Consider the following 26228-nt stretch of genomic DNA (forward strand, 5'->3'; position numbering starts at 1 on the left):
AAGAAGTCTTTTTGTCTAGGAATCTACTAGATATCACTAATTCTTTCAAAGTCTTTACAAAGTGTGTTACAGGTACATCTTTGATATGATCTACATCTCCAGAATGTATTTTCCTGTAATAACCCTATGCTGGCTAGAGAGCCTCAAGATGAAAAAAATTTATTATTTATTTATTTTTTAAATTTTATTTTAGAAAGAGAATGCTCATGAGCAGAAGAGAGGCAGAGAAAGAAAGGAGGGGGGGGGAGAGAGAGAGAGAGAGAGAGAGAGAATCTTAATCCATGCTAAGCATGGAGTCTGACATGGGGCTCAATCCCACAACCCTGGGATCATGACCTGAGCCAAAATCAGACGCTCAACCGACTGAGCCACCCAGGTATCCCCCAAAAAGTTTCATTTTTTAACCAAGTCCTGTCCCTCTCTGTTCTCTCTAAATTCTTTTTGCCGGTTCTTTCTTTAGCTGGTACCTCTCTTCCTGTTACAAGGTTACACAGCTAGGAACACCCAACTGACACTTTCAACACTCTGCCTAGAGATCTCCCTAGCTAACCAAACACTTTCTGAGTATTTTCCCCCAGCTTCCAAGTTGCCATAGGCAACATTTTGGCCAATTGTTTTGCTATTATAAAACACAGATCACCATTTTTTCCAGCCTCCAAACAATTTCCTCACCATTTTTTCCAGACTTCACTGTTTGCTTGCCATTTTTCCAATCTCCACCCATCCCTGATCCCAAAGCCAATGCCATGAATTTGGGGTTTTGTTAAAGGTAAGCATTTCACTTTCAGACACCAGTTTCTGTAATGGTCAACTTTTGCTGTAAAACAAACTACCCCAAAACTATTTATATGTCTCACAGCTTGGCAATTTGGACTGAGATCATCTGTCTGGTTCTTCTGGTCCAATTATCAGATGGGGGTCAGCTGCCAAGTTGATTGGGTGCTGGTTAGTTTAGGATGGCCTCAGCTGGGTTGGCTGAGTTCTGCCTCATGTGGCTCCCATATTTCAGCAGGCTAGCCCAGGCTTGTTCACATGGGTGCCTGGGCAGGGATCCAAAAGGGAAGGTCACAGCATGTAAGGCCTCTTGAGGCCTAGGCTCAGAACTGGTACACATCACTTCTATTGCATTTTATTGGCTAAAGAAAGTAATAAGGCCTTCCCAGATTCAAGGGGAGGAGGAATGCAAGGAGGAATGAAAAGAAATGCAAAATCACATAGTAACGGGTGTGGATACAGGGCAGGATAGGACCATGGCTATTTTTACAGCCCACCATACCTCCTCAGAAGCAGCCTCATCATGAATTTGGTATGCATCCTTCCCTTCCAATCTTTATAATTATGTGAACACAAAAATATTTTTTCCCATCACTGTTATATGTTTTTAAATAAATGACTTCATATATACTAAAGAATTTGTATAATGTAAATGTAAGATACAAAGAATAAAATACTTTTGTAAGAGAGAAACAGAATTTTGGCAATACATTTTACCCTCCCTGTGTATCCTTCCCACCAAACATTCATTTCTCACCTGGACTATGCAATGGCTTCCTAGCTGACTTTTTCTGCCTCCGGTCTTGCTTCATCCAATCAATCAGGTCAACCCACTGTAGTCACAATGATCTCTCAAAACAAAAATCGAATCATATTGCTCCTCTTTTTAAAACTGTTCACTTGTTTCCCATTGGCCTTAGCATAAAACCAAACTCATTAATAGAGTAGGCCCTTCATCATCTAGCTCCTAGTCACACTTCCTGCCTCATATTTGCCATCCATCCCCAAATGTGCCATGCTTTTTCTCTAAACTGATCAATGGGTATTGACCAAAGAAAGTGGCTTCCATAGTTCCCTGTACCTTCTCCTACATGGCATATATCACTGTTGTTGTTGGCCACCAGGCTCCTCTGCTTAATCCTGGGTGCTAAGCACAGCACCTAGAACCATAGGTGCTCACTAATGGTTAAATGAATGCATGAAGAATGAATGGTAGGTTCTGGGGACAAAGAGAACTTCCACCAAAAGCTCCTAGTGTAGGTGGAGAACAGATTTAGATAGATAGACACATAGACAGACAGACAGACAGATAGATCGATAGATCGATCGATCCATCTCTCTGCTAAACAAACAGCAAATAAATGCCTGACAAGGATGGTAAATTTAAGTTAGCTTCTAAGTTCCACCAGGGGGCACTATGGGAATGCCTCAGGTTTCTCCGGAAAAATCAATGTTATTTCCTTGGAAAGACCCTACCTACTTTGGAGGAAATGTAATTTTCAAAGGTGATGCTTGTTTGTTTGTTTTTTGTTTTTGTTTCTGTTTTTTAATAAACTCCCTAGTCAGTCCACTTGAAAGAGCTGTATCTCAGCCATCTGTGAGTTTGAAGGACCGAAGTAACTCCTGTTGGTGTCCACTTTATCATCTGTAATGGTTCTTCAACTTGGAGTCATCACAAGAGCTTTCAAAAACATGACTTAATTTATCTTCCACATCAACTGTTGGCAGCCAGAATAGGGATTGTTGTTATTATTTCCATCTTAAAGATGGTAACTCTAAGGGTCAAGAGGTACCTTAGCTAAGACTTAAATCTGTCTTCCAAATTCAAATGTATTTAACTAAAAGTATATTTAGTTCCAGGCTATGTAAAAGATGATAGAAATACAAAGGCATTCCCTCCAAATGTCTTAGAAGTAAAGACTGTCAAAACTAGAGGGAATTTTGGAAATCACCTAATGAAGTGTCCTCAACTCAAACGTGCATAAAAATCTCCCCAAGAGCCTGTTAAAAATACAGATTCCTTGACTTTCTCCTCCCCCCACCCCCACCCCCACCACAAACACATACATTTTTATTTAACAAGTCTTGGTGGGAATCTTGAAATGGAATTTTTCATAAGAACATCCATTTGTCCCCACCATGGTTCTGATGCAGATGAACTGTGGACTACACTTTTAGAAACATCAATCCACTGGTTTAATCCTTTCATAACAGAAGAGAAAACTCACGAGAAGTGAGTGGAAGTGAGTCCCACAGAAACTGTCCTTGGGTATAGTAAGGGAGGCTGGCCCCGGAACTGATAATGAGCACCTGAAGTAATGATACAAGGAAAGAATGCCCAACCGAGAACTGGAGATTCTGGGTTCAATTTCAGGCTTTACCATCCTGCTAATGAATCACTTAACCTCACTGAACTATGATTATCTCAACTGTAAAATGCAGAACAACAATACATGTTCCATAGACTTACTGTGAGGAAAAAAGGAGATAAATAGCATAAAGGGTTTGGCAGGGGACTGGCACATAGAGGACCCTTGATAAAAGAGATTGGTTGATGGGTTTATTTTGAATGCTCTTTCTACTCCATTTATTCTATTTCTCTCTTTTTTTAAGTTTATTTATTTATTTTGAGAGAGAGAGAGAGAATATGCATGGGGGCGGAGCAGAAAGAGAGGGAGAAAGAATTCCAAGCAGGCTCCACGCTGTCAGCACAGAACCCCACGTGGGTCCGGAACCCATGAACTGTGAGATCATGACCTGAGCCACTATCAAGAGTCAGATGCCTAACCAAATGAGCCACCCAAGCGCCCCTAACTCTAGTTCCTTAAATGAGTAATCACTGTTGCCAGGTATTCCGCTAGGCAGTCCTGCCTACACGAAGCTTGTGATCTAGTGGAGCCGATGGTCATTAATCATAGAGATAAGAAATTACTATTGTAATAAATACTACCAAAGGAAAATATAAACTGCGTTTTAAATAATGTGGGGGTTCAAACCTAATCTTCAGACAAATAAAACGTCCTGAGGAAATGACTCAAAGGATGAGTAGGAATTAGTCAGAAATTATACACGGATCAGGAAAGAGCTTGGCAGGACTGGGAAATGAAAAGGCCAGAGTGGCTGGTGTGGAGTGAGCAGGAGAGAGGGGCACGAAACTAAGGATGATTACTATTTCTGGAAAACTTTCCTTTTATCCTGCCTTGATATTTACGTGAAAATTTTTATCTTTTCCTTCACCCTTTTTTCCATTTCAATTTTTTTCCCACTTTTACACTATAAAGCCTAATAATACTAGTAACATTTCCTCAAAGCTAACAGAGTAGTCCCACCATATCTGCAAGGGATACGTTCCAAGACCCCCAGGAAATGCCTAAAACTGCAGGTGGGACTTGTTTTTCCTATACTAATATACTATGTTTTTCCTATACTAATTTATAAATTAGGCACAGTAAGAGATTAAGAACAGTAACTAATAATAAAGTAGAACAAATATAACAATATACTATAAGAAAAGTTACGTGAATGTGGTCTCTCTCTCAAATTATCTTTTTGTACTGTACTAACCCTGCTTGTGATGATGTGAGATGATAAAATGCCTACATGCTGAGGTGAAGTGAGGTGGAGACATAGGCATAGTGATGGAGCATTAGGCTACTATTGACTTGAAAGGGCATCAGAAAGAGGATCGTCTGCTTCTGGACCCTGGTTGGCCTCAGGTAAATGAAACCACGGAAAGTGAAACTGTGAATAAAGGGGACTACTCTGCACATTTTTCAGTTTCTGATGTTCAGAAATAGGCATTGTCTACTAAGACAAGTTTATAAACAAAAAAACACCTTGCTAAATACCAAACAGGAGCATAAATTGAGCTCTTACAATTAGCTGTGCTTAGAAAGTATCTATTCTATTGTCACATAGTTATTTGTACTGGTAGTATAATTCAGTTACATTTTAGTTCAGTTTTAGTTAAACTTAGAACCCTGTGCTACTCAGAGTGACTTTAAAACTCCTCTCTGATGCAGAATTAAATTAAATATTATAATGAGGGACGTTCTAGTTACGGGAAGATGAAATGGACACATTCTACTGTGTCTCCCCAATGACTGCAGCTATGAAACCTGGACAGAACGCATGGAAATGGCATTTGAGGACTCTGAAAAGTAAATGACAGCAGGTGGATTTGGAAAGAAGACCAGAATTTGAAGCATCACTGAGCTGGCATTAAATTTCCACTTTTCAATCCTCAATGGCCCTAAACCCAGAATTGGGACCCAAGGTGAGGACTGGGAGAGCTGCAGGAGAAACCCACTAGCTCTGGCTCAAGCAAAGAGGAATAGAACTCGCTCACTCAGAGGGGTGAGATCTCACGTTTTCCTTTGTTCTCTCTTTCTCCGTACCCCACACATCTCCCAGGGGCAATCTCACAGTGGTGGCCCCAATGGCAAAGGTGGTAGTGAGGTTCTTGTGGCTGTCTAAAACATTGAGTTATCTTATGTATTACATCTACCTACACTGAAACCATCTTAAATAATGCTGTAATTTTTGTTTTGGCAATCCTAAACAGGGTGGGGAAACCCCCACTGATTTTTTTCTCTCTGCATCCTCCTGCCACTTGGTCCCAGACATATGTAATAATGAGAAGCATACAGCAGAATAGAGTTATTTGAAGCCCAGGTCTTTGGCCAGAGAACCAAAAAGGGAAGTAGCAGTAGGCTGTAAACTATCAGAGAGATTGTAGAGAGGGCGAAGCTCGAGAGATCAACCCCATAATTCCTGGACTCACCCCTTAGCTCTGCAGGCATGGATCTGATGCTCAAGTACATACCATAGACCTAAGAACTGAGGTATGGGATAGACCACTGTCTGGGTCCAAATGTGGCCCACAAATGGGACAAATCTGAATAGTATTGCAAAAACTGAAAACTGAACTGACATTGAACTCATGGCCGCAGAAGGCAGATCAGAACTTGTGACTTGAATCCAACTGAGTTAATTACAAGCTACACAAAAATATTAGTATTTTCTATATCATTTAAATAAGATCTAGGGAGGAGCCAAGATGGTGGAACAGCATGGAAACTTTTTCTGTGTCTCGCGTCCATGAAATACTGCCAGACCAACACTAAACCATCCTAACACACCTAGAAAACTGATAGGAAAATTAACACAACAATCTGCACAACCTGAACCACAGAATTCAGTAGGTACGTGACACAAAGAGCTGAACTTGGGGAGCAAGAAACCCTGAAAGGTAGGGAACCCCTATTGTGAGCAGAGAGAGGATGGAGACTGGGGAGGGGGGAACATACGGGAAAAACACCCCTCCCCAAAAGCAGCTGGAGAGAAAGTGGAAAATTGGAAACAGCTGCAGGGACTAAACTAAAAAGGGAGAAGGGAGAAAGGAGAAAGGAGAGGGTTTAAATTCCATTAAGACTGTAAACAAGGGGAGCGCAAAGGCTGCAACTCCGCAGCTCCATACCTGGCGGTGCTCTGGTGGGAAAGATGAATCCCCAGGAACAGAGTGGGATCCAGGAGGTTCTCGGGCCACACGGAAAAAGCGGTTCCACTGCTGGAAAGACATTTGGTAGAGACTGTTGAAGCCACCTGGTCCCAGCAGACCCTGGAAGGCAGCCACATTCGCTGGTGCTGGGGCAAGGTTGTTGAAGGTGAAGCCTGGTGCCAGATGTGTGTTGCAATTTTCCATGGACCCTGAAACGCTGCGGCTACACTGTCTCACGATCTTTTTCTGGGGCGGGCTGGCACCTGACCGCAGTCTCAGGGCAACAGCAGCACCCGGGTCCAGCAAGCGTTCCTGGGTGCAGCCGACATTAGGCCACTGCTCGGTGAGACCCTCCCGCAGAGGGGCAGAGCAGGTCAAAGCCGCAGTCCTTCGGAAGTAAGGGGCCGGGGGAAAACAGCTACATCTGAGACAAAACTTGGGAGAGAGATACTGCCTGGGGCCTGGTCACGGAGAGTGGAAAAGCGGGGAGTGGATGAGAGCTGAAGACGGAGGACCAGTGCGCGATTGCTGATCCGGGAGAACAGACTGGGTGGCCGGGTGGCGCCATTTTTCACCACTCCGGCGCATGCTCATGCCCACCGACAAGCACCGCAACAATCCACCCCAGTAGGCTAGAAGCGCCATCTAGTGGAGAGTGGAGCTGTTACAGCGGGCCCTGCCCAATTGGGCCAACTTCGCTATTCAAGAGCACAAACCTCACCACTGGCTTAATTTATGGACTATAAAGAGCTACATGGACTGACCTCTAGGGGAAAACGAAGCAACTTCAGTCCTACTTCAATCTGTTAGAGGTTCATCTATTCAAATTTTTTTTTCTCTTTTTCCTTTTTCTCTTTTACAATTCTTTTCTTTTTCTTTTTTTTTTTTTTAATTTTTTTTTCAACGTTTATTTATTTTTGGGACAGAGAGAGACAGAGCATGAACGGGGGAAGGGCAGAGAGAGAGGGAGACACAGAATCGGGAACAGGCTCCAGGCTCTGAGCCATCAGCCCAGAGCCTGACGCGGGGCTCGAACTCACGGACCGCAAGATCGTGACCTGGCTGAAGTCAGACGCTTAACTGACTGCGCCACCCAGGCGCCCCTCTTTTTCTTGAATATAGAAAGAAAAAATTCATTTTTATTTTTAATTTTTATTAAAAATATCTGTCTTTAATTTTTATTACTATACTTTTTACTTTTGTGTGAATTTTTTCAAATTCTACTTTACTTCCATCATTTTATTTTAGTCTACTTCAGTGTACTCACCTTTTCAAATTTTCAAACAATTTCCTTTTTTTCTTTCTTTTTCTTTTTTCTTTTTCATTTCTTTTCTTTTTCTTGAATGCAGAAAGAGAAAAACTTCATTTTTACTTTCAATTTTTTCAAATATTTTTATTTAATTTTTATTACTATATTTTTTGCTTTTATGGAATTTTTTTCGAATTCTTACTCCCATTATTTTATTTCAGTCTACTACAGTGTATTCAATTTTTCAAATTTTCAAACGATTTCTTTTTTTTGTCTTTTCTTTTCTCTTTTTTAAATCTTTTTTCTATTTTTCATTTCTTTTCTTTTTTCTTAAATATGGAAAATGAAAAAAATTTGTATTTCTTTTTAATTTTTATTAAAAATATTTTTCTATAATTTTTTTCTACTATATTCTCTACTTTTGTGTATTTTAGTCTACTTTAGTGTATTCATTTTTTTCAAATTCTCTAACGATTTCCTTTTTTTCTCTCCCCCCTCTTTTTTTGTTTTTTTGTTTCTCTAATCTGTCAAACCACTTTCTACACCCAGACCAAAACACACCTAGAATCTAGCATCATCTATTCGATTTGTGTGTGTGTGTTTTTTTTTAATTTTTAATTTTAATATTTTTTAATTTTAATTTTTTTATTTTAATTTCTCTACCTCATTAATTCCTTTTCTCCCTTCAAAATGAGAAAACGAAGGAATTCACCCCAAAAGAAAGAGCACAAAGAAACGACAGCCAGGGATTTAACCAACACAGACACAAGCAAGATGTCTGAAACAGAATTTAGAATCATGATAATAAGAATACTAGCTGGAGTCGAAAATAGATTAGAATCCCTTTCTGCAGAGATAAAAGAAGTAAAAAATAGCCAGAATGAAATTAAAAATGCTATAACTGAGCTGCAATCACGGATGGATGCAGCAGTAGCAAGGATGGATGAGGCAGAACAGAGAATCAGAGATATAGAGGACAAAAGTATAGAGAATAACGAAGCAGAAAAAAATAGGAAGATTAAGGCAAAAGAGCACAATTTAAGAATTAGAGAAATCAGTGACTCATTAAAAAGGAACAACATCAGAATCATAGGGGTCCCAGAGGAGGAAGAGAGAGAAATAGGAGTAGAAGGGTTTTGTGAGCAAATCATAGCAGAAAACTTTCCTAACCTGGGGAAAGACACAGACATCAAAATCCAGGAAGCACAGAGGACTCCCATTAGATTCAACAAAAACCGACCATCAACAAGGCATATCATAGTCAAATTCACAAAATACTCAGGCAAGGAGAGAATCATGAAAGCAGCAAGGGAAAAAAAAGTCCCTAACCTACAAGGGAAGACAGATCAGGTTTGCAGCAGACCTATCCACAGAAACTTGGCAGGCCAGAAAGGAGTGGCAGGATATATTCAGTGTGCTGAATCAGAAAAATATGCAGCCAAGAATTCTTTATCCAGCAAGGCTGTCATTCAAAATAGAAGGAGAGATAAAAAGTTTCCCAGACAAACAAAAATTAAAGGAGTTTGTGACCACTAAACCAGCCCTGCAAGAAATTTTAAGGGGGACTCTCTGAGGGGAGGAAAGATGAAAAAATATACATATAAATAAATACTAAAAGCAACAAAAGATTGGAAAGGACCAGAGAACACCACCAGAAACTCCAACTCTACAAGCATCATAATGGCAATAAATTCATATCTTTCAGTACTCACTCTAAACATCAATGGACTCAATGCTCCAATCAAAAGACATAGGGTAACAGAATGGATAAGAAAACAAGATCCATCTATATGCTGTTTACAAGAGACCCACTTTAGACCTAAAGACACCTTCAGATTGAAAATAAGGGGATGGAGAACCATCTATCATGCTAATGGTCAACAAAGGAAAGCGGAGTAGCCATACTTATATCAGACAATCTAGACTTTAAAATAAAGACTGTATCAAGAGATGCAGAAGGGCATTATATCATAATCAAGGGGTCTATCCACCAAGAAGACCTAACAATTGTAAACATTTATGCGCCAAATGTGAAAGCACCCAAATATATAAATCAATTAATCACAAACATAAAGAAACTCATTGATAGTAATACCATAATAGTAGGAGACTTCAACACCCCACTCACAGCAATGGACAGATCATCTAATCAAAAAATCAACAAGGAAACAATGGCTTTGAATGACACACTGGACCAGATGGACTTAACAGATATATTCAGAACATTTCATCCTAAAGCAGCAGAATATACATTCTTCTCCAGTGCACATGGAACGTTCTCCAGAATAGACCATATACTGGGACACAAATCAGCCCTAAGTAAGTACAAAAAGATCGAGATCATACCATGCATATTTTCAGACCACAATGCTATGAAACTCGAAATCAACCACAAGAAAAAATTTGGAAAGGTAACAAATACTTGGAGACTGAAGAACATCCTACTAAGAATGAATGCACTAACCAAGCAATTAAAGAAGAAATTAAAGAGTATATGGAAGTCAATGAAAATGATAGCACCACAACCCAAAACCTCTGGGACACAGCAAAGGTGGTCATAAGAGGAAAGTATATAGCAATCCAGGCCTTCCTAAAGAAGGAAGAAAGATCTCAGATACACAACCTAACCTTATGCCTTAAGGAGCTGGAAAAAGAACAGCAAATAAAACCCCAAACCAGCAGAAGACAGGAAATAATAAAGATTAGAGCAGAAATTAATGCTATCAAAACCAAAAAAAAACTGTAGAACAGATCAATGAAACCAGAAGCTGGTTCTTTGAAAGAATTAACAAAATTGATAAACCACTAGCCAGTTTGATCAAGAAGAAAAAGGAAAGGACCCAAATAAATAAAATCAAGAATGAAAGAGGAGAAATCACAACCAACACAACGGAAATAAAAACAATAAAAAGAGAATATTATGAGCAATTATATGCCAATAAAATGGGCAATCTGGAAGAAATGGACAAATTCCTAGAAACATATACACTACCAAAACTGAAACAGGAAGAAATAGAAAATTTGAACAGACCCATAACCAGTAAGGAAATTGAATTAGTAATCAAAAATCTGCCAAAAAACAAGAGTCCAGGGCCAGATGGCTTTCCAGGGGAATTCTACCAAACATTTAAGGAAGAGTTAACACCTATTCTCTTGAAACTTCCAAAAAATAGAAATGGAAGGAAAACTTCCAAACTCTTTCTATGAAGCCAGCATTACCTGATTCCAAAACCAGACAGAGACCCCACTAAAAAGGAGAACTATAGACCAATTTCCCTGATGAACATGGATGCAAAAATTCTTAAAAGATATTAGCCAACTGGATCCAACAGTATATTAAAAAAAGTATTCACCACGACCAAGTGGGATTTATACCTGGGATGCAGGGCTGGTTCAATATCCGCAAAACAATTAACGTGATTCATCACATCAATAAAAGAAAGGACAAGAACCATATGATCCTCTCAATAGATGCAGAGAAAGCATTTGACAAAATACAGCATCCTTTCTTGATAAAAACCCTCAAGAAAGTAGGGATAGAAGGAGCATACCTCGAGATCATAAAAGCCATATATGAATGACCCAATGCTAATATCATCCTCAATGGGGAAAAACTGAGAGCTTTCCCCTAAGGTCAGGAACAAGACAGGGATGTCCACTCTCACCACTGTTATTCAACATAGTATTGGAAGTCTTAGCCTCTGCAATCAGACAACACAAAGAAATAAAAGGCATCCAAATCAGCCAGGAGGAGGTCAAACTTTCACTCTTCGCAGATGACATGATACTCTATATGGAAAACCCAAAAGATTCCACCAAAAAACTGCTAGAATTGATTCATGAATTCAGCAAAGTTGCAGGATATAAAATCAATGCACAGAAATCGGTTGCATTCCTATACACCAACAATGAAGTAACAACAGAAAGAGAAATCAAGGAATCGATCCCATTTACAGTTGCACCAAAAACCATAAAATACCTAGGAATAAATCTAACCAAAGAGGTGAAAAATCTATACACTGAAAACTATAGAAAGCTTATGAAAGAAATTGAAGAAGACACAAAGAAATGGAAAGAGATTCCATGCTCCTGGATAGGAAGAACAAATATTGTTAAAATGTCGATACTACCCAAAGCAATCTACATATTCAACGCAATCCCTATCAAAGTAACACCAGCATTCTTCACAGAGCTAGAACAAAGAATCCTAAAATTTGTATGGAACCAGAAAAGACCCCAAATAGCCAAAGCAATCTTGAAAAAGAAAACCAAAGCAGGAGGCATCACAATCCCAGACTTCAAGCTATACTACAAAGCTGTAATCATCAAGACAGTATGGTACTGGCACAAAAACAGACACTCAGATCAATGGAATGTACCCACAAACGTATGGGCAACTAATCTTTGACAAAGCAGGAAAGAATATCCAATGGAATAAAGACAGTCTTTTCAGCAAGTGGTGCTGGGAAAACTGGACAGCGACATGCAGAAGAATGAACCTGGACCACTTTCTTACACCATACACAAAAATAAACTCAAAATGGATGAAAGACCTCAATGTAAGACAGGAAGCCATCAAAATCCTCAAGGAGAAAGCAGGCAAAAACCTCTTTGACCTTGGCTGCAGCAGCTTCTTACTCAACACGTCTCCGGAGGCAAGGGAAACAAAAGCAAAAATGAACTACTGGGACCTCATCAAAATAAAAATCTTCTTCACAGTGAAGGAAAAACAATCTGCAAAACTAAAAGGCAACCGACAGAATGGGAGAAGATATTTGCAAATGACATATCAGATATAGAGTTAGTATCCAAAATCTACAAAGAACTTATCAAACTCAATATCTAAAAAACAAAGAATTCAGTGAAGAAATGGGCAAAAGACATGAATAGACACTTCTCCAAAGAAGACATCCAGATGGCCAACCAACACATGAAAAAATGCTCAACATCCCTCAGCATCAGGGATACAAATCAAAACCACAAGGAGATACCACCTCACACCTGTCAGAATGGCTAACATTAACAAGTCAGGCAACAACAGATGTTGGCAAGGATGTGGAGAAAGAGAATCTCTTTTGCACTGCTTGTGGGAATGCAAGCTGGTGCAGCCACTCTGGAAAACAGTATGGAGGTTCCTCAAAAAACTAAACATAGGGGCGCCTGGGTGGCTCAGTCGGTTGGGCGTCCAACTTTGGCTCAGGTCACGATCTCACGGTCCGTGAGTTCGAGCCCCGCATCAGGCTCTGTGCTGACAGCTCAGAGCCTGGAGCCTGTTTCAGATTCTGTGTCTCCCTCTCTCTCTGCCCCTCCCCTGTTCATGCTCTGTCTCTCTCTGTCTCAAAAATAAATAAACGTTTAAAAAAATTTAAAAAAATAAACTAAAAATAGAACTACTCTACGACCCAGCAATTGCACTAGTAGGCATTTATCCAAGGGATACACGTGTGCTGTTTCTTTTTTTTTTAATTTTTTTTTCAACGTTTATTTATTTTTGGGACAGAGAGAGACAGAGCATGAACGGGGGAGGGGCAGAGAGAGAGGGAGACACAGAATCGGAAACAGGCTCCAGGCTCTGAGCCATCAGCCCAGAGCCCGACGCGGGGCTCGAACTCACGGACCGCAAGATCGTGACCTGGCTGAAGTCGGGCGCTCAACCGACTGCGCCACCCAGGCGCCCCACGTGTGCTGTTTTGAAGGGACACATGCACCCCATGTTTATAGTAGCACTATCAATAATAGCCAAAGTATGGAAAGAGCCCAAATGTCCATTGTGGATGAATGGATAAAGAAGATGTGGTATATATACTCAATGGAGTATTACTTGGCAATCAAAAAGAATGAAATCTTGCCTTTTGCATCTATGTGGATAGAACTGTAGGGTATTCTGCTAAGTGAAATTAGTCAGTCAGAGAAAGACAAAAATCATACGACTTCACTCATATGAGGACTTTAAGAGACAAAAGAGATGAACATAAGGGAAGGGAAACAAAAATAATATGAAAACAGGGAGAGGGACAAAACAAAAGAGACTCCTAAATATGGAGAACAAACTGAGGGTTGCTGGAGGGGTTGTGGGAGGGGGGATGGGCTAAATGGATAAGGGGCATTTAGGAATCTACTCCTGAAAGCATTGCTTCACTATATACTAACTAATTTGGATGTAAATTTTAAAAAATAAAAAATAAAGTTAAATTACAAATAAATAAATAAGATCTAGACACTTATATATTCAAAATATGTAGCATTTAATCCAAAATTACTCTGCATATGAAGAACTAGGAAAATCTCAAGTGTGAGAGAAGGCAACCAACAGACATCCAGAAAGAGATTAACACAAATGTTGAAAATTGTCAAAGACACAGGGTGCCTGGGTGGCTAAGTAGGCTAAATGTCCAACCCTTGGTTTTAGCTCAGGTCATGATCTTACAGTTCGTGAGATAGAGCCCTGACTCGGGCTCTACACTGACAGCACTGAGCCTGCTTGAGATTCTCTCTCTCCTTCTCTCTCTCTCTGCCCCTCCCCTGCTCACACGTGGTCTCTCTCTCTCTCTCTCTCTCTCTCTCTCTCTCTCAAAATAAATAAATAAACTTAAAAACAAAAACAACAAAAAAAGAAAATTGTTGAAGATTCATAAAGTGCTCTAAGAAGTAAGGATGAACACTCTTTAAATGAATGTAAAGGTAGGAACTATCAACAAAGAAATAGAAGATATAAAGAGAAACTCAATGGAAATGTTACAATTGAAAGTAAAATGGCAAAAGGACAAAACTCATTGATGGACTCAATAGCTGAATAGAAATGACAGCAAAGAATCAGTGAACTTGAAGATAGGTCCATAGAATTTATTTAATCTGAACAACAAAGAAAAAGTGTTTTCTTTAAATTGTTTTTATTTTGTTTTTGAGAGATAGAGAGAGACAGACAGACAGACAGAGTGCAAGCAGGGGAGGGGCAAAGAGCGAGAGAGGGAGACACAGAATCCAAAGCAAGCTCCAAGCTCTGAGCTGTCAGCACATGGGGCTCAAACTCATGAACTGTGAGATCATGACCTGAACCAAGGTCAGTTGCTTAACCAACTGAGCCACCCAGGCACCCTGAGAAAAAGTGTTTTTAAAAAATGAGCAGAGCCTGAAGACCTATGAGGCAGTATCTAATTCATGTCATTAAAATTCCAAAAGAGTTTGTAAAAGTATTTCAAGAAATAATATATGAACATTTCCCAAATTTGACAAAAGACATAGGTCTACATATCTGAGAAGTTCAGTGAACCCTAAACAAGGACCTAGTGAGGTGATGGACTAGAGACCCAGCCATTCACGCCTGTTGTGAGACAGCTCTGAAAGGAGATACTAGCTGCAGCCTCCCTGCCTCTTTTTTTTAGAAAAATTTTTTAATGTTTTTATTTATTTTTGAGAGAGAGAGCACAAACAGCGGAGGAGCAGAGAGCAGAGAGACACAGAATCCCAAGCAGGCTCCAGGCTCTGAACTGTCAGCATAGAGCCTGACGCAGGGCTTGAACTCTTGAACAGCGAGATCATGACCTGGGCCAAAGTCGGAGAGGAAGTCAGTGGGACACCTAACAGACTGAGCCACCCAGGCACTCCCACTCCTGTCACTTTGATCAAAGCTTTGTCAGGCCTCTTTGACTCTTCCTGTGCCCTTCCCTCCTTCCTCTCCCCTTCACAGATGTTGATCTGTAATAAATATCCTGTACCCCAAACTCTGTCTCAGCATCTGCTTCTGGGTGCTGCAACATCAGCGCAAACAGCGTAAGTATAGAGCAGAGACGTGAACCCAGGTATGTGGATCCAGATTCCATGTTCTTAGTGCCTACCAGAGGCAGTTTGCCATAAAACCTAAGCTTCAAGGCCCCTAATGTGCACAAACCCTTTCAGAGGCCCTCGGGTTGGGGGGATGAGGGAGCCTAGCAATGTCTTCACATTGCTATATGAATTTTTTTTTAATTTTTTAAAAATATTTATTTATTTTTGAGACAGGGAGAGACAGAGCATGAATGGGGGAGGGGCAGAGAGAGAGGGAGACACAGAATCCGAAACAGGCTCCAGGCTCCGAGCTGTCAGCACAAAGCCTGACGCGGGGCTCGAACTCACGGACCGCGAGATCATGACCTGAGCCGAAGTCGGATGCTTAACCGACTGAGCCACCCAGGTGCCCCGCTATATGAATTTTTAAAATTTGCCAAAGAAAACTATTTTAACCACAATTGGTAAAGTTGTTTCTTTCTCCTCTGACTTCCTCTCCATTACACTTTCCCTCCTAACACTTCTCTTCATGGTAAGAATGGTGAAATGGCCATGGACCTTTGTTTGCAACTGAGTAGCCATCTTGGCCTGTTTTCTGCCCATAGAAGATTGGGGGTATTGGTAGGCAGAATAATGGCTCCCTAAAGATGTCCATGCCCTAGTTCCCCAAATCTGAGCCTTTTGGGGTGTGATTAAGTTAAGGATCTTGAGATGGGGAGATTATACTGAATTAATCTTGGTGAGCCTGATGTAATCACAAAGGTCCTTAAAAGAATCAGAGAGGGAGATGCGACAGTAGAAGCAAAGTCAAATAGAGATTTAAACATGTTACATTGGTTTTGAGGAAGAAGGAAGGGGCTACAAATAAAGAAATGCAGGCAGTCCATAGAAACTGGGAAAAGCAAGGAATAGATTCTCCTGCCAGAACCTCCAGAAGAAACAGCCCTGCTGACACCTTGATTTCAGCCCAGTGAAACCCATTTCAGACTTTTGAACTCCAGAAATGTAAGATAATAAATTTGAATTTTTCCAAGTCACTAAGTTTGAGGTAATTTGTTACAGCAGCAATAGGAAATGGGTACAGGGGTCCAAAGGCATCTTTTTAAATTTCTTTCCTTCCTCCCTCCCTCCCTATCTTCCTTCCTTCTTCCATCCCTCCCTTCCATCCTTCCTTCCTCCCTTCCTTCCTTCCTCCCTTCCTTCCTTCCTTCCTTCCTTCCCTTTCCTACCTCTCTCCCTCTCTCTTTCTCTCTCTCTCCCCCTCCCTCCCTCCTTCCTTATTTTTTCTCCCTCCCTCTTTCTTTTTTCCTTCCTCCCTCCCTCCCTCTTTCTTTTTCTGTTCCTTCCTTCCTTTCTTCCTTCCTTTTTCTTTCTTTCTTTCTTTCTTTCTTTCTTTCTTTCTTTCTTTCTTTCTTTCTTTCTTTCTTTCTTTCTTTCTTTCTTTCTCTTTACCCCAATCTGGCAGTACTTCTTCTGATAAAATTATCTTAAAACTTTAAAAAAGTTTGTTTGCTTATTTATTTAAGCAATCTCTACACTCAACATGGGGCTTTGAGCTCATGAACCTGAGGTCAAGGAAGTCACATGCTTCACTGACTGAGCCAGTCAAATGCCCCTTATCTGAAAACTCTTGGTGATTTCCTATAAATCTTATTGGAATCCACTCCTTTAGACAAAAGCCACATCTATTTTTCTTTCCAGGCCCTTCTCTCACTTGGTCTGAGAGTCAGGATGCTGTGGTACAACAGTCTTAAGATTCTTAGAAACATTTTTGCCTGGTTGAAATAGTCTGCTTTATAGGGGACACTCAAGGCTCTTAGAGGCTCTCTTGTTTACCAGAGAGAATCTAAATGAAATGCCCTTTCTTTGAAGGTCTGCTAGGCATGCCCTTATATCTTCCTAAAGTCTCAACAAAGAGTCTTTAAAACCATACTTTTGAAAGCTTTTCCTTGAGGTCATGTTTTACTTGTAGTGCCCCGGGCTTGTTCTTTACCCTGCATCACTTCTTTGTTTGAGAAATTTTAGATCCTTGGATAGACAGTTAGACCTTCTATATTTCCTCTAAATTTGGCTTAGAAACTGAGCCATTCCTTGTGTGTTTTTTGTATTTTATTGTAGTCTGCCAGAAGAAGCCAGTTGGCACTTTCATCATTCTGCCTGGAGACTTCATTAGCCAGATTCACAATGTAGTTATTAGAATGTCTTCTGTTTTCACATTGCCTGCAGGACAAGCTTCATTAACTGTTCTTCCAGTACAGAACAGCACTCAAGTGCCCTTTTCTCCAGGCTGTTTTCCTTCCTGTCCTTCGATCCCTCATCAACAGTCTCCTGGAGGCCCTTCCAGATTTTGCTAACAGTCTTTATGAGGGCCTTCAAGACTTTGCTAAAGCCAATGACACATGGTTTAAGTTAAGCTCCATCTTTATTCCCTCACTCAGAGACTGGATGCAGGCTTCCCAAGGAAGTTTGGAAATGGCTTGAGGTAAGGTTGCTCTCTGCTGCAGGACAGACCCCAAGGAGCTGACTACTAGAGACTCTTCTGACTACACTCTCTGGAGCAGTGCATCAAATCCTCCCTTGAAAAGGGATCTGGATGATGCATCTCTGTGTCTTCCGTGAGCAGTGCTATGCTGGAGCTGGCTCATACCTCCTCATGGGAGCCAGTTGTTAACTCTTTACTGTGTTCAGTGACATCATCTCAGTGCCTTGAAAGTGGCCATTGTGGGAGTTTCCACCACAGAAGTTAGCAAATGTCACACATCGGGACTTTTATTGTCCTGGGGAGCCGGTTTACCAGCACACCTCTGAACTAGTCTATACATAATTAACATTGGGTAAGTTATTTATCCTCTCTGTGCCTCAATCTTCTTATTTGTAAAATGGGACTAATAATCCTCCCTATGCCATAGAGTCAGTATGAGAATTAAATGAGCTAAGACATGCAAAATGCTTGGACAGTGCCTAGCACACAGGAAGCACTCAGTAAGTATTGACTATTATTTTTACTCTTGCCGTTGTTATTGCTGTTACTGCCACCTTAAAACTTCCAGTAGATTTTCATAAAGGATAGGCTAACTTTCTTAGTATGTCATGCAATGCAATATAACCTGACAGTTCCAACCACAAGGAACTTTTCATCATTTCTGGAACTCAGACTATGTTTCCATCTCCAAACGTTGGTACATATAGGTACCTTCTGCAAGGAAAGCCCATCCGTCACTTGCCTGTCATCTTCCAGACAATTTCTTTTCATCCTTTTGGACCTGCACACATTGCCTCCTCTGGGAAGCCCTCACCACCACCTATGCATGGCAGGGACTCCCTCCTCAGTGTTGCCCTTGCTCATTGTACAGCCCTCCATTATCCTGATAGCGCTTTATTGTGGTTACTTGTTTATGTCTGTTTCCCCTTGTGAGTCCAGGGTTGGATGTGCCGTTTCTCTGTGTCCTCAGCACAGTAATAGAGGTGCTGAATATTTGTTGAATGAATGAATGAATGAATGAATGAACATTGCCTGGAAAGGTGAGGAAAAGAGTAAGTAGCCTAGTAGGATATAATAGTATTTTTATTTGCTTAAGTAGCCATAGGTATATGGTATGGAGCAATAACCCAGGACCCCAGCGTTTTAGGTGTGATGGGTCCTAGATTTGTCACACCCTGACCCTGATCGCCTTCACCCTCTTTACCAGAGTTCTGCCTGTCTTTCATGATGGCTCAGATTGTCAAGTCTTCCATGAAGTGTTTCTTCCTTCCCTCTGCTCTCCCACAGCTCTCCACCCACATCGTCATTACCAACCACATCATTCACTCTCCTGGATTTCCCCTTAAGAATCCAGTGGTGTTTCTGCATTTCCACCCTCCATCTAGAGGGGTGAATACTCGGGGGATGGCGTTGTTCAGCTATAGACCGGTGAATTCATCTCCCACACCCCCTGCCTCTGTTTCCCCTGAGTGTGAACGGGCCACAGAAGAAGCCCTTCCCGGGGCCGCGTCTTAGCGCGCGGACACGGAGGGCGCAGCAGCCCCCACGCAGGCGGAGGAGCCAGGCGGCAGGCGGGTGGGAGATGGAGAATGACTGCAGGCGTCAGAGCAAAGAAGGGGAGGGGAGGCCCGAGGCGGGGCTGCCGGGCAGGCGAGCGGTCGGGCGGGGCCGAGAGGCGGGCCGGGCGGGAGCGGCGCGCGCCAGGGGCCTGGCGGGACCGTCCGAGGGGACGCGCGCGAGCGCCGGGATGGGCCCCGCGGCGCGGCTGGCGGCGCTGCTGGCTGTCCTGGCGCTCCGGGCAGGGGACCCGACGGGAGCCGCGGCGCGGGGGGACACGTTCTCGGCGCTGACCAGCGTTGCGCGCGCCCTGGCGCCCGAGCGCCGGCTGCTGGTACTGCTGCGGCGCTACCTGCGCGGGGAGGAGGCGCGGCTGCGGGACCTGACCAGGTGAGGGCACGGGTTTGGGGCGGGAGGGAGCCCCAGGGGCGCCGCAGTCGGGGAGACTGAGTCAGAGGGCCAGACCGAGACACCCTGCTCTACGGTGGCGGGCGACTCGGTCTCGTTGTCCCTCTGCGTGGGACCTCAGACTCGATTTGAGACTGGGTAAGAGCCTCGCTAGACCGTGAGACTGAGACACCGTGGCCCAGTGTGACGGTCAGGTCCAGTGTGCGGGACCCCGAGATAGCCCCGAGGTGTGGCCCGAGGCATGAGGTCTTGGCGAAACAGATTGAGTGGGACCCCAGGGACGCTGTGTCACACGGAGTGGAGTCTCGGACTCCGTTGCACACACACACACACACACACACACGCACGCACGCACGCACACACATACTACTAGCACCCCAGAGCCATCCTCACACAGCCAAGTTGATAGCTGTGCAAAAGTGTAGTGGGGTGACTCGGGCTGAGGAGGAAGGACCTCACAAGGCACTGTGTCCAGCTGTGTGGGGCCCCAGGCTCTGTGTCACAGAGACACAGCAAGACTACAAGAGTGAGAGAGAGAAGATACTGTGAGGCTGTAGCCGTGTGTGGTGGCCACGTGACCCAGAGGACTAGTGTTTAGTATGAAGTGATTCTCTGTGACCGTGTATGAGATTTACATGCCTCTGGGACTGCGTGGGCAGCCGCTATGGATATCTCTGTGTCTCTAATGAATGCTGCTTGTACAGCTCACTATATGACTAATGCTTCATGTTCATTAACTCATTCAACACACACGTTTGAGTGCCTGTTGTGAGCCAGGCACTGCTCCAGGCAGTGGGGATAAAATGGTGAACAAGACCCAACCCTGACCTCAAGGAGCTTGGAGTCCATAGCATTTGTCTCCTTTGCTTCAACTCTCCCTTCTCTCCCCATACATAAGAGCTCTCTAAATTCTAAATACAAGGGGCGCCTGGGTGGCTCAGTCGGTTGGGCGTCTGACTTTGGCTCAGGTCATGATCTCGCGATTCATGAGTTCGAGCCCCGCATCAGGCTCTGTGCTGACAGCTCAGAGTCTGGAGCCTGTTTCAGATTCTGTGTCTCCCTCTCTCTCTTCCCCTCCCCTGCCCCTGCTCCTGCTCTGTCTCTCTCTGTCTCAAAAATAAAAAAAATTTTTTTAAAAACATTAAATTCTAAATACAATTCTAAATACAAGGTAACTGACATTTGATATGTGTATCTTGACATCAAGAAAACACTGGGGAGGAGTGCCTGGGTGGTTCAGTCACTTAAGCGTCTGACTCTTGATTTCCACTCAGGTCATTATCTTGCGGTTTGTGAGTTCAAGCCCCGCATAGGGCTGTGTGCTGACAGCTCAGAGCCTGGAGCCTGCTTCAGATTCTGTGTCTCCCTCTCTCTCTGCCCCTCCCCTCCCCCGCTCATGCTCTGTCTCTCTCTCTCTCTCAAAAAATAAACATGAAAAAAATTAAAAAAAAAAAACACTGGAGGAAAAACATACTTGATACTAGAGGATTATGGGTTTGGCACACACAAGCAAATGCTCAGCTGTACTGTTTTTGCTATGAAATCAACACACTCTAGTGCTACACACTGGCATAAAATACTATATAGACTGGAATACAGGTACTGTAATCATGTATTGACTGTCAGTGTCAAACTCTGAAAGATGAATGATTGTATTATGGTACCATGTGTTGGAATAGGTGTTGTGCCTTCTCTGCTTGGGACATTAAGAAGTCTACAGCAGTGGTGTAACCACATTGCTAACTGAATATATTAATACAGCTCTACATCATCTGACTCTCTGCTGAGCCGAGACAACAAAGAGCTGTCTCACAATGTGCTGCTGATAAAACCGAGTTGAGTGTATGTGATAGTAATACCGATTCTGGGGCACATGGGAAGAAGGTGTGTGGGGACGCTATGGCTGTGTAAGAGAGCCCGGGTCGGAGAGAATCAGTTTTTGTATGGAAGTGTGTGTGAAAGATCTTGTTTGTTACTCAATAGTGACTGAATGATGATGTAAGTTGGTATGTGCTTTTAAGTATGTAGCTTGCATATAAGCAGTTAATGCATGTTTAAATTTACTATTAGTTTGAAAGAGTATGAATATACACACATGTACACACACAAAATGTATGTATTCTAACAATAAAGATATTTTCTTTTTTTTTTTTTACCACTTTATCTTTTTTTAATTTACATCTAAGTTTGTTAGCATATAGTGCAACAGTGATTTCAGGAGTAGATTCCTTAGTGCTCCTTACCAATTTAGCCCATCCCCCCTCCCACAACCCCTCTAATAACCCTGTGTTTGTTCTCCATATTTAAGAGTCTCTTATGTTTTGTCCCCCTCCCTGTTTTTATAGTATGTTTTGCTTCCCTTCCCTTATGTTCATTATATTATTTTTTGCTTCCCTTCCCTTATGTTCATCTGTTTTGTATCTTAAAGTCCTCATATGAGTGAAGTCATATGATATTTGTCTTTCTCTGATTGACTAATTTCACTTAGCATAATACCCTCTGTCTAGTTCCATCCATGTAGTTGCAAATGGCAAGATTTCATTCTTTTTGATTGTCGAGTAATACTCCATTTTTTATATATACCACATCTTCTTTATCCATTCATCCACAATGGACATTTGGGCTCTTTCCATACTTTGGCTGTTGTTGATAGTGCTGCCGTAAACATTGGAGTGCATATGCCCCTTTGAAACAGCATACCTGTATCCCTTGGATAAATACCTAGTAGTGCAATTACTGGGTTGTAGGGTAGTTCTATTTCTAATTTTTTGAGGAACCTCCATACTGTTTTCCAGAGTGGCTGCACCAGTTTGCATTCCCACCAGCAGTGCAAAAGAGATCCTCTGTCTCTGCATCCTCGCCAACATCTGTTGTTGCCTGACTTGTTAATGTTAGCCATTCTGACAAGTGTAAGGTGGTATCTCATTGTGGTTTTGACTTGTATTTCCCTGATGATGAGTGATGTGGAGCATTTTTTCATGTGTCTGTTGGCCATCTGGATGTCTTCTTTCAAGCAGTGTCTATTCATGTCTAAAAAATGATATTTTCAATAATTCTTGTCACTCTTCAGAGTTGCAATTAAGTTTATTTATTTGTTTTGAGAGACACAGAGAGAGTGTGGGGGGGTTCAGAGAGAAAGGGAGAGAGAGAGAGAATTCCAAGCAGGCTCCCCACTGTCAGCGCAGAGCCCCATGCGGGGCTCAAACTCACAAATCACGAGATCAGGACCTGAGGCAAAATCAGGAGTCAGATGCTTCACCAGCTGAACCATCCAGGTGCCCCTGGGTCTACTCTATAAAGCAAAATGTTTTAATTTTGTTCTCAGTCCACATGCATTGGAGTCTCGGTTTGTTGGTGGAAATAAAAGACTCTTCTCTTTAATTTGAGATCCCAACATGCTCCCTGCAACCCACGTGCTCCTTCTCTTTATTTCGATGGCTCAGATAGAGATGGGGAGGTTAGAATCCTGATGCTGGGCCTCTCAGGGAACAGGTTCAGAACTGAGAGTTTGCAGTGCTGATCAAAGTGACTGGCAGAGGGGATGGGGGGCAGGGCTCTGATGCTGGTCTCCTTTACTGTATTATCACTATTGTCGTTGTTACAGCTTTGTCACAGAATACTAATCTCATTTGATTCTTACACACAGTGCTTTGAAATAGGTTTGTACTACTCTCTTAAACAAATGAGCCCAGATAATAAAAAAGAATCATGTAAATATGATAAGACTAAAATTTAGTACCTTATCCCAGATAGTAGGGTAGCAAATCCAGGACTAGGACCTAGTTTTTTTTCATGGTTTCTTTCTATCGTGCCATGATGTCCTGACTGCTTGCTTTATCTGATGTGCCGGGACCCAGACCAAGCCCCATAACTCCTGAGGTTTTATGAGCAACTGGTGTACATAGTGGTTAAGAGTCTGGATTCAGGAATTTAACAGACCTCTGTTTGAATCCTTGGCTCTGACTTTGGGCAAGTTCCCCTACCTACATTCTGTAAAATGATGATAATGATAGTACCTACCCCACAGAGTTGTTGGAAGGATTAAGTACCATGTAAAGGTTATTTATCATTTTGCTTGGAATGTAGTAAATGCTTAACAAATGTTAGCTCCAACTGTATGATTTTTATTTTGAGACCGCCTGGTGAACCTAGACTCCGCTTTTGGCTCTAAGCAGTAACTAAGATTGTGAGAGCCCAGATAATAAAAAAGAATCAGAAAAATTCTAGATCCTTTTCTCATATGACTTATGAGCATTTAATTTCACAAAGTTTAGCGTGGTATTTTACAGACTGTCTGTTCTTTAGTCAGTGCTTTAAAACTTAGTGAAATGTTTGCTTTTGAGAACAAGAATTTTGGCAGTTCTTGTTCATTTTCCTATACTCCCAATCTGGTGACCTAATGTAACTTGAGATGTTATTTCTAAGGGACTCAGTTGATATTCTTCTTTAAATTTCTGAATTTAGCAATAAAATATTTTTTGATGTTGAAACTACGTCTTACCCCAAGTTAATGAAGCAAAAATTTTACCAGTTATAGTATATATAATTATATACCGGTATAGTGTAAATACTAGTTTTATATATATAGATAACAGTTGTTGTAGTTTTTAAAAAACTACCAAGATTGAAAGAGTAAAATCAGCAGCAATAATTTTTCTGTTAGGAATTAAACATTCAGGATGTCTCAGAAGAACTGAGACAAAGCCATTTCTGAATTCCCAAGGAGAAACATACTGAATTAAAAAAGCTCATGTATTGCGGTTGGATAACCTATCCAGGCTATGTTTAATGCGGGATTGGATTGCGAATTTTATGTGCACATTCTTGAAGCAAAGGATCTGATTTTCCACTCTCAGCAACATTTGTTAAAGCAAAAAGCCATTTAGGAAACCTTGAGGTTTGAATTCAGCATCCAGTAACTCGGTCTCTGAAAACCAGCTATTTGCTCAAAGGCTGGGAATAAGGCCAACGTTTAGATTCCAAGCCAGTCTCAGATATCTGTTGATAGGTTTTTTTTTTCTTTGTGTGACAGAAAAATGACGTATCTGAACATTGAATTGAATCATGTGGTGCAGTAGAGATCAAACCCCTGCCTTAAATAAACTGACACCGTAATACAAAGTGGGGTGTGAAGAGAACAAGGAGCTAGTGCTTTTGATGTGCTGGAGGACTTGGGGGAAATTTTCACCTCACTGCCTTCCTTCTTTCCTCTGATGCCTATTAAACGTTAGTCCTCAAGCACTAAGTGAAGAATCTATTCAGTTATGGAAAAGATGATGGAAAGAGAGAATAGAATGGTCGTGCCGAAAGAATCCATAGAGATCTTCTAGACTAGACCAGTTCTGTCATTTTAATTTTTTTTAATGTTTATTTACGGGAGCGAGAGAGAGACAGAGCACGAGTGGGGTCGGGGCCGAAAGCGAGGGAGACACTGAATCTGAAGCAGGCTTTAGGCTCTGAGCTGTCAGCACAGAGCCCCACATGGAACTCGAACCCATAAACTGACAGATCATGACCTGAGCCGAAGTCAGATGCTTAACCGACTGAGCCACCCAGGCGCCCCCAGTTCTATCATTTTATAGAGGAGGAAACTGACAGATAGTTGGGGGCTGGGTCGGGATACCTCTCAGGTCTCCTTCCAATCCAACTGTCTATAAAATTACTGCCCCCTCAGCCTCAGTTGTCCTTGGACACTTACTCTTCAGGCTGGACTCAGGCCCAAGTCTCTGCTTGCTTTAAGTGTTTTCGTCTAGCAGTGGAATATCTTCCGCTAAGTAGTTCCATATGGAGCTGAAGCAGGAAATAATGGGCAGTAAAAAAAAAAAAAAAAAAAAAAAAAAAATCCCACACCCTGGAAGCCGGTTTAGTTTTTAAAACCGTAGAGTAGCCACTGTCAAAGTGCACTGTCTCACGATCAGAGACATCCTCGGACTTGACAGAGCTCTCATTTCCTCCCTGGAAATGGGATTCTTGTTCTTAGTTTGTGCTTGAACTCTTGGCTCCCTGGAAGCACCTGGAGGTAAATCATCTTCTGTTTCAGGCTCCATTCCCAGTGGCGGGCTCCACCCTTGAGAAATCCTTAGGGCCGACTCAGCTTCAGAGGAGTGAATCCCTCCACCCTGCCACTCCTCTATTCTTTACTTTCATCCCTTTCTGCTCGCTGAAGTCTTCCACTCTGGCCAAAGGAGTCACACACTCTTGAGCACATTCCTATAAATACGTATCCTTTTCATTTTGCACACACTTTTTTCTTTTACATCCATTGTTGTTATTATATTGTTCTTGAAATTAATAATTTTAAAGACAAGAAAAAACTTAAAAAAATTTTTTTAAATGTTTATATATTTTGAGAGAGAGTGGGAGACACAGAATCTGAAGCAGACTCCAGGCTCTGAGCTGTCAGCACAAAGCCCATTGTAGGGCTTGAACTCATGTGCTGTGAGATCATGACCTGAGCCAAAGTCAGACGTTTAACCAACTAAGCCACCAGGCGC

At 42.0% G+C, this 26228-nt stretch overlaps 1 protein-coding gene across 3 annotated transcripts in view; it reads left to right on the forward strand.

Moving 5' to 3' along the window:
- Nucleotides 1–19451: 19451 nt before the first annotated feature.
- Nucleotides 19452–26228, forward strand: part of P4HA3 (prolyl 4-hydroxylase subunit alpha 3) — a 43252-nt gene continuing 36475 nt past the window's right edge. For 2 of the 3 annotated variants that reach the window (XM_043580262.1, XM_043580263.1), the window contains exon 1: nt 19466–19716. In XM_043580262.1, the coding sequence (XP_043436197.1) occupies nt 19517–19716 (200 nt within the window). In that variant the 5' untranslated portion in view covers nt 19466–19516. Of the gene's footprint in view, nt 19717–26228 lie in introns of all 3 variants that reach the window. The other variant, XM_043580261.1, reaches the window with a different exon arrangement.

Source organism: Prionailurus bengalensis, chromosome D1, assembly GCF_016509475.1.
Source record: "Prionailurus bengalensis isolate Pbe53 chromosome D1, Fcat_Pben_1.1_paternal_pri, whole genome shotgun sequence".
Lineage (NCBI taxonomy): Eukaryota > Metazoa > Chordata > Mammalia > Carnivora > Felidae > Prionailurus > Prionailurus bengalensis.